Source organism: Zootoca vivipara, chromosome 2, assembly GCF_965207765.1.
Source record: "Zootoca vivipara chromosome 2, rZooViv2.hap1.1, whole genome shotgun sequence".
NCBI classification, from domain to species: Eukaryota; Metazoa; Chordata; class Lepidosauria; order Squamata; family Lacertidae; genus Zootoca; species Zootoca vivipara.
Genome location: NC_142584.1, coordinates 3,487,751 through 3,504,404, shown reverse-complemented (window position 1 = coordinate 3,504,404; position 16,654 = coordinate 3,487,751). Strand labels below are relative to the sequence as shown.

The 16,654-nt window shown below is 49.4% G+C and overlaps 1 protein-coding gene across 2 annotated transcripts; it reads right to left on the bottom strand.

The window, feature by feature from the left end:
* Positions 1-326: 326 nt before the first annotated feature.
* On the bottom strand, positions 327-8,041 carry FKBP11 (FKBP prolyl isomerase 11). Of its 2 annotated transcripts, XM_035102905.3 has the most exons (6): positions 7,892-8,041; positions 7,433-7,498; positions 5,885-5,972; positions 3,469-3,502; positions 2,363-2,433; positions 327-566 (listed from the first exon to the last, which is right to left on the bottom strand). In XM_035102905.3, the coding sequence occupies exons 1-6, from the start codon at positions 8,018-8,020 to the stop codon at positions 349-351; spliced, it is 606 nt and encodes a 201-aa protein (XP_034958796.3). In that variant the 5' UTR covers positions 8,021-8,041; the 3' UTR covers positions 327-348. The 2 variants fall into 2 exon arrangements, with proteins under 2 accessions (XP_034958796.3, XP_088518998.1); XM_088662872.1 differs by lacking the exons at positions 7,433-7,498; positions 7,892-8,041 and adding an exon at positions 6,626-7,323.
* Positions 8,042-16,654: the final 8,613 nt, after the last annotated feature.

Genomic DNA, 16,654 nt, shown 5'->3' with positions numbered 1-16,654 from the left:
ACGTGACAGCCATCTGTCAGGAATGCTTTGATGGTGTTTCCTGCTTGGTAGGGGGTTGGACTGGATGGCCCTTGTGGTCTCTTCCGACTATGATTCTATGTGACTCTCAGAAATAGGCAACCTTCAATTGACAAGCGAGACTGAGCTGCTTATATATTGCAACAATACCCCCTAGATACCCTTCCCTGGTTAAAGACAGTTCAAACCACTACATCCTAGTAGGTGAGACCAACTATTCACCCAACCTACCCCTACCCTCTGCTTTTTTGTGAAAGTGTGAGCACAACAGAGCAGAACCCCTCAACAGAAGCAACTGCAAAGCCATGTCCAAAAAGGTGAGGGGGCACTTTATTTCTTCTTCGCCTTGTTTCTCTTCTCCTCCTTGAGTTTCTTCTTGGAGACACGGGGGGCCCGGGCTTTCTGGTACAGGTGGTAGCCAATGAGCCCCAAGAGCGCAGGGACGAGCCCGATGCATAGCAGGGGCAGCACGACATTCAACATCTTCTGCCAGTAGGTGGCTCTGGACAGCCCCACCAGCTCCACCTCAAACTGCAGGGCTGCATCAGCTGGAGAGAGAGGAGGGAGTTGGGTGAGGCAGCACTGGGAGACAATTCAGGCAAGGCAGGTCCCTAGGAAATCTGTCCTGTCCGTGTTATGCATCTATGGCAGCTAGAGAAGCACAAACAAGGCTTTGCGCTGCTCAGTGGTGCCATCAGGACTTTGGGGTCTCACTCAAAAGGCCCTCCTCAATATCGTAGTCCAAACTGCCCCACTGGTGCTGCTGCAACTGAATGTCATTTCTAGCATAGGAGAAAAGAGAAACTTTGTTCTGCTTCTCTGTGCTAGGCAATCAGTCCCTCCAGCCCCTTATCCTGTATTGGCAAAAGGTAACTTTTGCAGAAGGACTGTGGCTCAGTGGTAGAGCACCTCTTTTGCATGCAGAAAGATGCACGCCCAGTCCCTGGCCTACACAGGTAAGGCTGAAAGAGAATCCTGCCTGAAATCTTGGAGAGTCACAGCCGGCCAATGTAGACCACACTGCGCTTCCTGTGTTTCTCTGAGGGTCTGTATTGTCCACAGGATGCTCCACGCGAGAGACCCAAAGGGTTGCCTTCACCCTCTTTATGCCGTCATCTCTGCATTGGTGCATCCCTGCATTGTGTCAGGGCACAAAAGCCAGCAGAGAGCACGGCCATCAACCTGCATTTGCATGGAGGCTCAAAATGCATGGCTCTACAGACTGCATGAACTGCCAGGCCAAGGGCAGAACGTAAACAGAACCATAGCTGCTTGTCTAACTGCAAATTATATTCAAACTGATTCAGACTATACGCAAACTAATTCCTAGGGGAGTATATACTTCGCCCAAGCTGATACCTGGATTGCAACCACATATGCCAGTCACACTTAGGGGGCAGCCACAGATCCTTAAAGCAATGGGGTTAATGTGGGGTGATGAGCACAGGGCAGCTTCAGCTGTGGATGCCATGCCATTCAGCCCCAATGCCAGCAGCTAGTAAGTCAAACATCCTAATTACTTACTGAACTGGCCAGATACTCCATTGTGAGCTATACAGGTTGGCAGCCATGTTGTGTGCATGCTCCTCTTATCTCACACGTTCAGTTGCCACTCTGGGCTTTCCACACGTTTGTGTGACTTTTGTCCCATTCAGTCCACATGCCTGAATTCATCTCGTGTTAGGGCGCATCTTCACTAGAAATGTGAAACCACGGCTCAGCCCAGCAAACCCTTTTAAATGCCTTGTTTTGGCCCAGGAAATTATGAAGTAATAATAAAGGAAAGAGTGCTTCTGAGTGTGTGCAGAGTACCTTTCACCATTGCTTAACTACAGCAGTTCTTTGCTGCATGCTGCAGCAAAACTATAAAAGCATTGGGCTCTGCTTCAGGCAGGAAAATCTTGAGCCAACACTGCTTCTGTGCAGGATTCAGGCTTAGCTCAGCCCTTTTTAGAAGTTGAACCTACTGCTTGCTACTGCTGCTTCGTGATAAGCAGGAGATGGGAGAAGGGAATGGAAGGAACTAAATATCTTGCATTTAAAAAGAAGACTGATGGAGAAATACTGTACCAAGCACCCCACATCACCTCTTTCTCATACAGCCACCCAGTGGTACTTCACATCTAGCTATCCCACAGCATCAAAATGCTATAACTGACCACCCCCCCCTACAGTCAGTTGCTATCCAGGCTCCCCTTTTCAGTTTCTCAACCCCAAATCAGAGCCCATGTGCCATCTGTACATCCAAAGGCAATGGAAGCGGATGGACCAGCCTAGAAAAACACAGCCTGCCAAGATGTCCTGCCGAATGGCCATCAAGTAGGTGCTAGTTGCTGGATCGTACCTGGGACAGCTGGCGGGGAACCTCGTTTGCCGTATGCCAGGTGAGGGGGGATGAGGACTCTGCGTTTTTCCCTGCCAGGAAGAAGGAATGCCATGTCAGCATTTGAGGACAGGACAGGACACGGGTGTACAAAGCTGTTGACTTCAGTGGGGATTCATTGGGCATTTTTTTAAAAAAAAAACCCGGGCAGAAAATTGCAGTCATCAGTGAAACAATCTAGAAATCCCTTGTCTGGAGGGAGCAGGGTTCAAATAAATGCTCTACAGATGCTTCACACCACTTTTTAAAAAGTTTGATTTCCTTTTCACATTTACTTATACATAAAAATATTTGTATGCTGCTTATTGATATATAGAAATAAATCATAGTGGTTTACAACTCTATAAAATCATAAAACCATACAGTAAAATAATAAAAAACCAAAAACATCCTAAAGTCAAAACAATTTAAAACAAACATCTTTAGAGCATTGTGGGATATCAATCATTTTATTTGCATGCTGCCTTTCCAAAGTTAAAGCTCAACATACAAAAAAATTTACACAACTACAAAAATAACAAAAGTAGTCATAAACAATAAACAAATGAACAGGAAGTGCACAACCAAATTGAACAACTTCTACATAAACCCAAAGATCCAAAATAAAGATCCAAAAAGGTAACAGTAACAGCAGCCGCAACAACCCTCTAAACCAGGCTTCTTCAACCTCAGCCCTCCAGATGTTTTAGGCCTACAACTCCCATGATCCCTATCTAGTAGGGCCAGTGGTCAGGTATGATGGGAATTGTAGTCTCAAAACATCTGGAGGGCCGAGGCTGAGGAAGCCTGCTCTAAACAATACCCTAGCCAAAGATATGTACTCTTAATCACCTGCATATGCCTGGCAGGATAGAAAGGTTTTCAGCAGGAACATTTATGGGATGAGACCAAGAGTTCTTACACTGCTTCACAGGGAACCTTCCCAAGTTAAGAAAGGTTGGGCAAGGACACATCAGAAGAAGGTGATAAATTGTGGCTTGCATTAAGCTTGTGAAAGGTGCATTTTAGGGAAGGGGTTCAGAGATGTTAACACAGACTACAAGGCAAGTATACGGAAAGTTACTTACCCAACACACATATCCAGCAGACCCTGTTCTAAACCTGAGCAAAAGAAGAAACACAGATAAGAGTTAAGTATGGCATACATTCAGCACTGCTTATATTTGACAGAGAATGCAAGGCACACTGCTTTCAGCCAGGGTCAGATTCACTTGTGAGCTGCTGAGTGCATCAGTAGAGTAGCATGTGCAGAATTTAAATGATGCCACATGCAAGCAACATTTGTAAAGGAGCAACAGGAAATACAGGCTTCCAGTTTAACTTTTAAAGTTTTTACCTGGCACCTAAAGATATGAAGGTGCCAGGCGAGCCTCCCTGGGAAAAGCATTTCATAAACAGGGAACCACTGCTAAAAAGGCCCATTCTCATGCGACCACCCTCCAGACCTCACTTGGAAGAGGAAAATAAAGAAGGGCCTCAGATTATGATTGCAAGGTCAGTTCATATGGGGAGAGGCAGTCCTTGAGGTACTGTAGTTCTGAGCCATTTAAGAGGTGAAAACCAGCATTCTGAACTTCGTTAACAAATACGCGCAAGAGGCATACAGTATATACCTGACTTGTGCAATATATGCCTGTACCTAAACAACATACATGCATATAGGGGTGGCCAACTTCCAGGAGACTGCGATCCACTTGCAGAGTTACAAACTGGAGGTGATCTACCCCCATGTTATTGGGATTGGAGTTCAGGTCAAAGTTGTTGTTTTTAGAGAGAGGAAATGCAAAAACTTGATAAAATGCAGGGAGGGGAGGGGAGACTTAGACAAAAGCAAAGGAAAAGGAGCCCGCGATCAACAGCAGCCTATCCCTGTCTTAAGGTTACCAGATGTCCCCGTTTCCCGGGGACAGTCCCCGGATTTACAATGGACAAAATCCATTGAAGTTTAAAAGTGTCCCTGGATTCATTGAAAAAAAATCTGGTAACCTTAATATATCCCTTACATATGTACTGTGATTATAGTCTCCAGGTCCATTCCCTACATTTACTATGTGGAGAGCTTGAGAGAAGTGTTTTCCTGAACAGGACATGCCTGCAGCCTCTACTCCTTTTTTTGAACACCCTCCTTTGTAGAATGTTCCCTCAGCCTCCTCCCCTCTCCTTGGGAATCCTCTGGGCAGCCCAAAGAGAGGTGCCTCTCAGAGGCATCATTTGCCTGTGAAGCTTGTAGCCAGGGCTGTTGCTATACAGCTGTGCAAGCCTTTGAGAGGCAGAGAGACGAGAGGGCATCAGAGGAGGGAGGGAGGGAGGGAGGGAAGGAAGGAAAGAGGGACAGAGGCCAGGGCTGCTCACAGCACTCCTGACCATCATTCAAGGCACCCCAGGGTGCCACGGCACATTGGTTGAAAACCATTGTGCTAAATAGTTATCAAGCCTGCTCAGTTGCCAGGATAAAACACAGAATCATAGAGCTGGAGGGAGGCCTCGGTGCCTATCTTGTCCAGTCCTCTGCTCAGTTCAGGAAATGCAGGACTGCAGCACTCCACAGTGGATGGCTGCCCAGCCTCTGCTGGAAAGCCTCGTGCAAGAGATCCCACTTGTGAAACCATTCTCACTATTAAGAAGCTTCTCCCAACATTCAACCAAAATCTGCCCCCCTATAATTCAAACCCATTAGATCGAGTCCTGCCCTTCGGGGCAGCAGAGAGCAAACCTTTGCCCTCTTCTATGTGACAGGTATTTGAAGTTCTCTGTCTCCTACCCCAACCTTGCTGTCTACAAACTCAACATAATCCATTCCTTCAATGTTTCCTCGCAGGACTGGTTTTCCACATATCTGTTGACCTCCAATGCCCCTGAACCTGTTCCAATCTGGAACCAAAACTGCTGATCATTTTGTGTTTTTACATTTGGATCATTGCTACGGCAATGTTTGCTATAATATTTGCTAAGCCACTTCAAGAAACTCATTTGTGGAGTTGAAATGTGGGGTTTAATTTTTAGATAAACAAGAGGTCAGGTAATAATGGTTACTACAGTGGTAACTTGGTCTGCAACCGTTTTGGATTACAACCACGTCAAACCCTGAAATGTATGTCCCTTTTTTTGGATTACAACCCAATTTCTTTTGAGGCCCCATTGGCGAAAGCATGCCTTGGGCTACAACCTGTTTTGGTTTACAACTGCACCTCCAGAACGGATTATGATTGTAATCCAAGGTATCAGTGTAATTGAAAAGGTCCAATAATGCAGTGTTTCCCAACCAGTGTGCCTCCAGATGTTTTGGGACTACAACTCCCATCATTCCTGACCACTGGTCTTGCTAGCTAGGGATGATGGGAGTTGTAGTCCCAAAACATCTGGAGGCACACTGGTTGGGAAACACTGCAATAATGTATAAAGTTCCTGCTCCAGTTCCTGTCCAAATTGCATGGGAAGTTCATTAGCCAAATTGGCCTCAGAGCGCGAGTTCCAGAGATGTACCTGGGATGACTTGTCTTTTGCCCAGCTCCACTTGCAGTGGGTCACGGGACAGAGAGCTGTCAATGACGCGGCCATCTTCAAGGGTACCCTGCAAAGAAAGAATGCAATGATCCAGCAATTCAGCGGCTAGATCCCACCAAAGCCCCAGCCAGTCCAGCAGCTAGTCTAGTCTCATGGCAGCAAAGCAATTTCCTAAGGGAATCCCACAAGCAGTTGCTAAACTGCACGGAAAAACAAAACTTGCAGAAGTGTGGAAACTTGTGGTTTGAGACAAATGGAGCAACACGGTGTCAGGAAAAAGGCTGCTAGTGATTCCCACCACGACAATGTCATTTTCCATTATTATTTTTTAAAATCCAGATTTTTACAAAGGAGAGGCATTTGCTTTTCTCACACTGACAGAAATCTTGGTGTTGTGGTGTGTGCATCATCTATCCCAGCAACTAAGAAAATATGCTTCCCTCCCTTCAGAATACTTGTTCGACTTTCAAGGGACACTTTCTACACCAGGGGTAGCCAATGGGGTCAGGGACAGACTTTGGTAATACAGCACCATGAACGAGGACAAAATTTGGCACCTCACCACATATTCTTATTTTCACAATAATTCCTTTTTGGTGCAGTTGCTTTTTTATGGATTTTCTCAGTAGGCTGTTGTTGGCATCTGTCTGTCTTGAGAGGCAATGGAGTGCACCTCCGGGGGTGAAGTCAAACGGTGGTGGCGTGTATGGAGGTCCTCACCCAAGCCTTGCTGATGTGGTCCAAAGGAAAGCAGAGCATTTGGAACCAGCTTGGCTGCAGGAGTTGCCTAAAGGAGGCAACCATCCTAGGGACTCCACTCCAGATTTGTGTAGGGTTGCCTCCTTAGGCTTTTCTTCTCCAGAAGATGTCCTGCATGGCAGCCAAGATTGAGGATCAGTTTCCTTCTCTGAGATGGGCGACCTTCCCAGGCGAATAAGCCCCATCTGCTCCTTCTCAGTAAGTACCCATATAAATCTGGGTGTTGTTGTTGTTGTTGTTGTTTTGTGTCCCCTAGACTGGGTGACCTGTGCGGGGTAACTGCCTGCACTGCCCTAAATCCCCTCCATATGTTGGGACTCTCAGCTCCGCCAGCCCAGCTTGCTTGCAGGACCAGCGGTCCAGAATCCAACATCTGGAGGGCACCCGGCTGCCCCACGCCGAGTTTGCATCAGGCTGCCCAGTGCCCGCAACTGAAACCAAGTTCTTCCTCTGCCTTTTTGCTGGGAGCCTCCGCCCGGACTCCAGGGCATGTCCCGCTGTCCATGTGGCAGCCGAGCAGAAGCCTATTGGGCCTCGTGACGCGGAAGGCTGTTCCGAAAACACGCGCCCGGCAAAGGGAAGACTGGCAGCAGCGGGGCGCACAGCTCGGCTCTCCAACACAAAACGCACCCACTCGCCCCCCGCGGCCCATCTTTCCAGCCGAGCACCCGGAGGGCGGAGCCGCGGGAAGCCCCTCCCCACGCGGCAGGGAAACGCCGGTGCTGACGTGTTCGTGCGCGGCTTCCCCTGCGCGCGCCCTCCGCTTACCGTGTAGTGAATGTGGAGCGTGTCTCCCACCGCCGAGCGCTCCGCGCAGTCATCGGGGGGCTCCACCTGCGGAGAGCGGAGAGAGAGAGAGAGGGGAGAGAGGCCGTGAGCGGGGGCCCCGGATCCGAGCCGCACGTGGCTCTCCATCCGTCCAGCAGCGCGCAAACGGGAGGCGGCGGAGGGGCCTCTCCAAAGAAAGACTCCGCTGCGCCCCGAGAGTCCCTGGTCCCGGCCGGCCCTGCTGCTTCACTCCACCCATCCCACCCGCCGCCGACCGGCCGCGCAAGAGGCCCGGCCGAGGACCACGCGCGTCCCCGGGCTGCCGTGGGCCTGCGTCTCCCTCTCCCTCCTAGCTTCGCCGGCGGCATCTCGGGCGGCAGCGCCCCGAGTCGGAGGTGTGCCGGGCACTTCTCGCTGCCGGCCGGGCAGGAGACACAGCTGCGCCCGCGCCCTCCTCACCAGGGTTTCCAGCTGCAGCGCCCGGAGCGCACTTTCGCTCGGGCTCTCGGGCTCGTCCTCCGCCCGCTGCGCGCGGCTGCCGGCTCCGCACAGGAGGACGAGGACGAGGCCAAAGCGGAGAGGTAGCATGGCGAGAGGGAGAGGGAGGGAGAGAGAGAGAGAGAGAGAGAGAGGTGGCCCACAAAGTCTGAGCAGCTGCGGCCGAGCTTGCACCGCAGGGCAGGGTGCCTCCTCCTGGCGCCGCCCCCTGCTGCCCGCTTCCCCGCCCCGAAGGAAGGAAGGAAGGAGGGACGGAGCGAGCAAGGGGCTCTCCTGGCACCGGGAGCGCAGCTGAGGTGCATCTCCAAGGCCTTCGAGCGAGAGACACGTGCTCAGCAACGCGTGCAAGTACAGTAATGCAGGAATGTTTCTGGAGAGGAATCGTGGAGTTGCAAGGGATCCTGAGGGTCATCTAGTCCACCCCTTTGCCATGCAGGTCTCCCCATCCAATTTGAAACCATACATGACCCTGCTTAACTTTGCAAATGTGCTAGCAGTTTTATTGCTGCAGAACAGGTGTCTCCTTCCTTGTTTGTGCCCTTCTGTTTTTAGGATTCCCAGCACTGGCATCTGGCTGTTGTGGGAAGGTGAGCTAAGCAGGCCTCTTTTCCCCACCCCCATCCAGGGCTCTGGGGAAATCCTGCAACAGGGAGTTCTGCAGGTCAGCTCACTGTTCCCCACAGCACCCACACAATGGCGCCCAGGAAGGTGCCCACCCTCTCTGAAAATATGATGATGATGATAATTTTATTTATACCCCGCCCACCTGGCTCTGGATAGCCCTGGGAGGAGGAGCACACTCTGCATATGCTCGCAGGGCACTTCTTCACAAATTGGAAGACTCAGCTTTGGTGTGGGAGATTAGCAGTCAAAAGCTAATAAAGGTATATTCTTGTCAGCATGAGAAAGTGCTAACACCACAGAGCTGTATTACTGATAGGCAGATGCTCAGACCATAGAAACACAAATGGTAGAGAGAACCCTGTGTGATGTCACTTCCCCTCCTCTCCTGGAGAGGAAGGAGCTTATACTGCTCCCTGTTCCCCGCTCTCTTCAACCAACCATGAGGGCAGACCTATGCTGCGCTTGCTCCAGTTCAGGCAAATGCCTCAAGCAGGTTACACTGTAAATGTACTGTAAGTCTTTTGCTTGCATGGCTTTAACTGCTGCCATTGCTGTAAACCAGTGCAATATCATAAAGTAAGCATTTGGCCTGGAGCCAACCTGATTCCCTCCCACTTTCCCCTTTTGCATGAGGCTGCATTTTTAATTTTTAATTTAATTTTGATGTATTTAGTTTTATTGTTGAGTTATATTTTAACCAGTTGTTTTATATTTGGTGTTAGCCACCATGAGCCAGGCTTTAGCTGGGGAGGGCAGGATATAAATAAAAAGTGCTTTTATTTAAAATGCTTCTATGGGTTATTTGTGGGGCATAGGAATTCGTTCATCCTCCCCGCCCCCCAAAAAATAGTCTGGCTTACCACATGGTCTGAGGGACAGTGGACCAGTCCCCTGCTGAAAACGTTTCCTGACCCCTGGCCTAGTCCCTATGCTTTTTAATTTTGCTGCCAAGGCTGGAATTTTAAAGCACTGTTCAAACCAACACTTGGGCATCTGGAAGAATAAATTGCAATTAATATATATCCTCTCTAACCTGTAAAAACCCACCCCACATTTCAGAATGAGAGAGAGGGCCTGGTCACACAGACTGCATGACCATGTGGAGGTTCTGCCATCCCTGCCTCACACTATTGGTGGACCTAAAGCGCATTCTTAATAACATGCTGTGCCGAGGATGCCCTTCTCAAGCTCTTGCTGCTGTCATATGTACACCAGTCGGCTGGGGCAGACAGACGGGTGATGCTGCAACGCAGTCTCACTCCCCGTCTCCTACTAGACTGGGTGTGTATTGAAAAATGCACATTTTTTTTAAAGTGAAGAAACTGAGGGTGTTGCATTGATGTGCAGTACTTTGCAAATGCCCCAACCTGTACATGCAGACAGTGACTCCTGCTCTTGGCAATATTCTCATGCTAAGGCACCCTTCATTTCCTGCCTTGTCCTATCCTTGTGCTTGGCCCACCCTCTCTTCCAGGTCTCTTTTCTCTTCCTTTTATATCCTCCCCGTTTGCTCTCCTCCAGTTCTACCACCTATAGCAGAGGTCAGCAAACTTTTTCAGCAGGGGGCCGGTCCACTGTCCCTCAGACCTTTGGGGGGGCGGGGCGGACTATATTTTGAAAAAATAATAATAATGAATGAATTCCTATGCCCCACAAATAACTCAGGGAAGCATTTTAAATAAAACACACATTCTACTCATGTAAAAACACCAGGCAGGCCCCACAAATAACCCAGAGATGCATTTTAAATAAAAGGACAAATGTTACTCATGTAAAAACATGCTGATTCCCGGACCTTCTGCAGGCCGGATCCGGCCCCCGGGCCTTAGTTTGCCTACCCATGAACTATAGCCCACTGAAGGGCTCCTACTCTCTTAAATTATCTCTCCCTGTTCTTCCAGGGCTGCTGACCCTTGCATGTACTGTTGCATTCACGATATGTGAACATGATGCCCACTCTCTCCCTTTCTTCAAAACCCACCTTTCCCACATTGGGCCTGGCTTTTCCTCTTAATCCCCACTCATTCCTAATTACCAGCATGCTTTAAAGAAGGTGACAGCATCTGGCTACATTTCCTCTGCCTTTCCTCCATTTGCCCTATTGTTTCTTCACTGTTTTAAACTGTAAGCTCTGTGGGTGCAGGGACCCGTCTATGTTGCTTGTTTAGCTGTATGGTGCTTTACACTCTGGCAGTGTGCTATATATGAAAAGACGCAACCCAGAAATGTGCAACCTGCAGTGTTCGCAACCCGAGGTATGACTGTAATTATAAGGGTTGTGAATATGCACAGGTGTGCACTGGTTTGGAGCAGCCAGGTGGAAAGGAGGACATGGGACTTCTGAACTTTTACTAATTGTTTCCAAAAGGGAATGTGTATACCTGCAGCTTTGCATATCCTGCAGAACAAGCCTGTCCGTTGCACCTAATGATTCAACCTCTAGCCCAGATATGGAGAAGCCTACCAAAATGGATACAATCAAACCTCGATTTACACCCACCTCAGCGAGTGACCGCTTTGGCGAGCGACCACCACGGACCCGGAAGTGTTTACATCTGGGTCCCGTGGCGTCGGATGTGCAGATGCGATCTGCGCAGTGCGTGCGTGCGCAGAAGTGCTCTATCGGCGCTTCGCGCACGCGCAGAAGCATGCCTTCGGCAAGTGACCGCTTCAGCGAGCGACCGCCTCCGCAGAATGGATTGCAGTTGCAAACCGAGGTACCACTGTATAATGCTTATTTGCACACTTGCAAATGCATGTGCAGATGCGTACACAAACTGATGTTGGTACTAGCATACAACTTTGAATGCACAGAGACACCTCAACTTGCAGCTAAGATGTGTCTGACTACAGAAAATCTTTAGACCATTACACACACTCAGCTACAGGGTTCTTTGACCATATGGAATGGAAAGGACTGGACAGTTCTCAGGCATTTGCTTTCACAGGTAGCTTTGCCTATTACTAAAGCTGACGTGGAAAGCAAACATGCCTGCCATTTCCTATCAGCAGCGCCTGTCACCTTGAGCGTGCTGCAAGAGCAGGTTTGCCAAAAAAAGATAAGGGGACTTCTCAAAGGTGAGGAAAGATCTACCGTAGTCTTGGTGATGTTTGGAGGGTCAAACAAAACAGATGTAATACAGCAATGTGTGTAATTTCACATTTCTAGAAGAAAGCAAAGACAAGTCTGGATTTCAAAGTGAACCCAGACAGTAGAGGAACAGCTCTTGTAACAAACTGGGAAATATGTTGCATTCTTCAGCAGCAGCAGCCCTGTATGTTTTCCTAATTTCTAGGTGCCAGCACCAAAGTCTGAAAACTCTTTCAGTCGCCAGCATCCCAAGACTTATCTAGCTCTGAACATGAACAGAGTCACTGCCCCCAATCACAGAGCAAAGTACAGGGGTACCTCTGGTTACAAACCTATTTTGTTCCGGAGGTCCGTTCTTAACCTGAGGCACCCACTTTAGCTAATGGGGCCTCCTGCTGCCGCTGCACCGATTGCACACAATTTCTGTTCTCATCCTGAGCTAAAGTTCTTAACCCGAGGTACCACTGTACAATTTTGTGGAAGAGAAAGCTAAACAGCACAAGGCACTCTTATAAGCCATTGGCATGTAGCTAAAGAGTGAGCACATTTGCAACTAACTTGCTAGCTACAAATTACTATCAGCTTATGTATTGTATTAACTTGTGCAAAACTGATCCTAGTGACTCTTGTTTGCACAATGGGAGGAGGACAATAAATCTGTGTTTGCAAACACATGTGACCTAGGCACATACCTCAGTGGTAGAGTACATTTTGCATCCAGAAGATTCTGAGGAATGGAAGAGATCCTGTCCGAAATCCTGGACTGCTGCTGTCACTCAGTGTTGGCAGTATGGAGTTAGATGAAATAACAATCTGTGCATTCATGATAATAATAATATGGTTATACATGATCCCACTTTCAATACAGTATGTGCCTGTGGAAGTTTTGGGGCAGACATACTTCTTTGCCTCTCATTGGTGCACATCCTGTAGCTTCCTGCTAAAATCCTGTAACCTTTTTAATAGCACAAATCATTCTAGTATATATCCACCATTAATACATTATTATTGTGTCAATGACATGTTGCAGGAAAACACAGACACACATACACATAACCCACACCAGTTTGGATGTGCCTTTAAAATTTCAGTACACAGATGAATCCCTCTAGCAAAATAGTGGCAGTTCAGAGGCATCCTAGCCAATTTTTATACTGTAATTACAGAATGCAGATTTTGCAAAGGTGCAGTACATGCTGTCACCACTGTGTGGCGGCAAAACACCACAAACCCTCTTTCCACCCCCCCCCACCGAAAATAAACACCCCCAGGTTATTCAATCTAAAGGCCTATGTGGTGTCCCTTCCCTCTAGCCATCTCAGTCTCTGACAAGACAGGTCGGTCTTCCCACTGGAATGCATCCAGGATCAATCACAAGGAACTAGCTCACTGTGCTTTATTGATTTCATCTGGCTGCATTTGAAGGGCACTCAGCAGCCCTAGAGCATTTTTGCCCCCTTGGGAAAAACTCCTTATGAACTATCAAAGGTGTGCAATGCACATACACCCAAATTCAAGTAGTTTTGTCAGGTCAACTTACCTGTGTTGTAACCCATCCTTTTACAAAACACCCAAGCCTGTTGGCTTCCAGGCATTGTCAAAGCCATACTCCCCACTCCAGTCTAGAGATACACAGGTGGGTGAGGATAACTGTCATCCAGGCATGCCCACAAATCCACTCCTCCCCCACCAGGGACCCCAGGATCCTTACTTAAAACCTACTGCTCTTCCAGTCATGCCTGGGGAGGGAGGGAGGGAGGGAAAAGAGAGAAGAGCTCAACCTGCTCTTGGACTCTTTCAACTTGATATGCAGAGCATGTGGAGACACTGATCTGTGAATATCAAGCTGCTCTGAGCAGCACAGCTTCGGTGGCCAGCTAAAAAGTTGTCATCCAAATACTGTAGACCCACACCCCTGCCAGCTAACTTGCCCCGCCCTCAGAGACCACGGCTTTGCGGAATCTGGATGGCGCTGTAGACCACTTGGCTCTGCCGACCCGTCATGAGTTAAGCAGGCCCAGACTGCGAATGGTGCTTAAGAGCGCTCTGGGTGCCCCCGGTGATGGGATAGGCATGCCAGCTATTTCCCCTGCTGTGCTGCTGCCCCCATTGTCATTCCAGGGCTCTGGCTGCCCCCCTCCATATTGACATACCAGCCCTCGTTGCTGTGATGAGCCGAAGACGGGCTGGCGGCATTTAATGGGATTACGGGCGCTTCCCCCTCCTCTGCCCGGAGACAATGCAAGATGGATGAGCCCAGAACTGGTGAGAAACCAGAGGCAGGCTCCAGCTCAGGCTGGGGGTAAGTGGGGGGGGAGGCACTCTGTCTCTCCCCGTCAATGTTGTCAGCTTGCTCCCCTTCTCTTCCATGATGTCGAAGAGCAATGGCTTCTCCACCGGTGCAGCAGGATTGGGTGCTGAGACTGGCAAGCTCTGTAGCCACAGTGACAGGCAGCCCCAAGTGCATCACAGGCTCCTCTGCTCTCATCCATTATCACCATTCAGTCCTGCTCCCAAGACTTCAGCATAGCACCAGCCTGTTCAGAGCTGTACACAGAATGGGAATGACCAATGTCGTCTCCAGATATTGGATGGCGCTTGTGCAAGATGGCCTCAGGGATGCATGAGGCCTCCATCCATCCGTTTGCCTCCACCCAAAGGGGGAGCGCAGGGCAAATGGAGAAGGCTGCTGCTGCTGTTCTTGTTGCTCCTTCTCGCTTGTCATGGCTCCCATGTTCGGCAAGGCGAAGGGCTTGGAGGTTCCAGGAGTTGGCAGCAGGCCCACGGGGTGGGGGGGTGGGCCTCATGCCAGTGCCCAGTAATCCGAGCCAGTCTAATACATTTTGCTGCCTGAGACAAAGCAGGGCACCACACCCTGCCCTGTCATTGCTTGCCCAGAAGCTGGCAAGACTGGCAGCTGAATCCCACTTCAGTACTGGCTGCCACCACTGCGCCTGCAGAACTAGGTTAGGGGGCACAGGGCAGGCCGGCCAAATGGCACACATCATTCTGCCCTCCCACACCAAACTACCACTACCTACTGCCTAGCACTTGTTGCCTGAGGTTGCTTTGCTCTGCCCTAACAGTGATTCCAACCCTGGATTGTTTTCTTCTTCTGCAGCAGTTAGTCTATAATAAAATACTGAGCAGCAACCAGCAGGGAGCATGACGTAAGAGAACCCGAAAAGAGAAGCATGATTAAAATGTCAGCTTTTGGGGGCAGTTTTCTTTCACATGAAAAATGGAAGCAATTACCTTTTCGTGACTGGATTAAAACTGGGTAGTAGAGTTACAACAGATCAGGTAAAATTGTTTCCTTAACAAATCTGGCTCACGTCCTGTCAGATAGCGAACTGTGGAACATAAAGAAAGAACACGGCTTTCCCAGGATTCACACTCCACATGATACACCAGAGAGAGAGAGAAGCCTCCTTTCAGATGTGCTGAAATGGGCAATGAGGCTACACTACACCCCACCATGTCTCCTGGTTCTGCCCTCTGACATTCACAGCTGGAGGGAGGCCTATGCATGAGGCTGGTGCTCTGAAGGCACAGGCAGCCAGTGGAATGTCTAGATTCTCTGGCTCTGGACGCCCATGCTCCATGCTCCATGCAGGGGGAGGCAGGGCAGGGCAGCAGGGTGACTTCAAGGGTGGAGGACCAAAAACCCTAATTACACGAAGCTGCTTCATGCCAACATGCCAGCGTGGAGCCTGGAGGTGCCAGTGTGCTTGCCAGTACCTACACAGTAGCCCCTCAACAATCCACCACACGCAAGAGGCTACTTGTTCTTCCTGCTCAGGAGTACCTCTTTGGCTGGCTCGGCCTCTCCTCTATCCAACTACAGACCCTTCAGCATGCTCCCATTACACTGGAGGCCAGAACTGGACACCCACCCTCTGAACAGAGAAGAGCAAAGGGCTTCTCTGTGAGGGGGGCATGGCAGTGACTGAGGCATGTGCTTTTTCTCCATTGATGGGGCAGTCGCTGATGCGGGGCATGCCAGCACAATGCTGTGGGCCCATCTCTTTTTCTGCTCTTTCAGGTGTGGCAGCCATTTTGTGTTATGCCCGGCCAGCCACCCTGATGGCAGCCATTTTGTGACTGGCGCCCAGCGTACTCAAGATTCCTGATGTGCTCAGTGGCCCCCCAAGGACTGCAGATCCTACATAATGGCTATCAGAGGCTCTCTAAGGTTTCAGCCCCACCTAGAGATGCCAGGGACTGAGGTTTTCTGCATGAAAAATAGGTGTTCTGCCCAACTTTGTACTCTTATCGGGGGTGGGGGGGATGCACGTTCTTACTCCATTTGCTTAGACTTTCAAAACCACCCAGGGCTGATCCCTAAACTTTCCCAGCAGGAGACAGAACACACAGAAATATTTTATCATTGGCCGGGGACACACAATCTAAATAGCAGGATTCCATTTAGATGCCAAGCAAGTGTGACTCTTTTCCTGCTTCTCTTTGTAACAAACGTGTTGGCTGTGTTTACTCTCCCTACACCCCACAACGCACATATGTGCTGGTGCAACTGTAGGCTTGATTCTCCATGACAGAAAAGTTTACACCTGGCTCTGGGTTGTGACCATCCCCCTTCCTTCATGGCTTTCTCTTCATCCAAGTTGCTTCTTACCTACTCTCCCCTGGGCAAACTGGAACACCCCCCCCCCCGAGTAACAGGTGAGAAGCAGGAGAAAATGTTGGCATAAGGATCCACAAAAGGGGAGGAGGGAAGTCAAAGGGGATTCATTGGTTATATCTGAATTGTTCTCTTTGTTGTTGTTGTTGGTAAACCTGAAAATCCAAAAATAAACTAATATAATTTGGGGTGAATTCTTCAAGTGGAGTATCAAGGGAAAGAGTGGGACTAGCTGGCAGGCAAGCTGGTTATATATGCCACACTGCAACTTTCCTCCAGGTCCCAGTTACTACAGTATATCCTTCTGTGGAACGCAAGGTGACATTCACACAAGATTCCCAGTTAAGTCTGCCATCCAGGCCTGACC

Bases quoted from the DNA above. Each gene is read 5' to 3' on its own strand.
- FKBP11 (XM_035102905.3), bottom strand. From the start codon at position 8,020: ATGCTACCTCTCCGCTTTGGCCTCGTCCTCGTCCTCCTGTGCGGAGCC. The intron at 7,499-7,891 runs GTGAGGAGGGCG...CGCTCTCCGCAG, and splicing joins CGCTGCAGCTGGAAACCCTG to GTGGAGCCCCCCGATGACTG. The intron at 5,973-7,432 runs GTAAGCGGAGGG...CTTTCTTTGCAG, and splicing joins CGCTCCACATTCACTACACG to GGTACCCTTGAAGATGGCCG.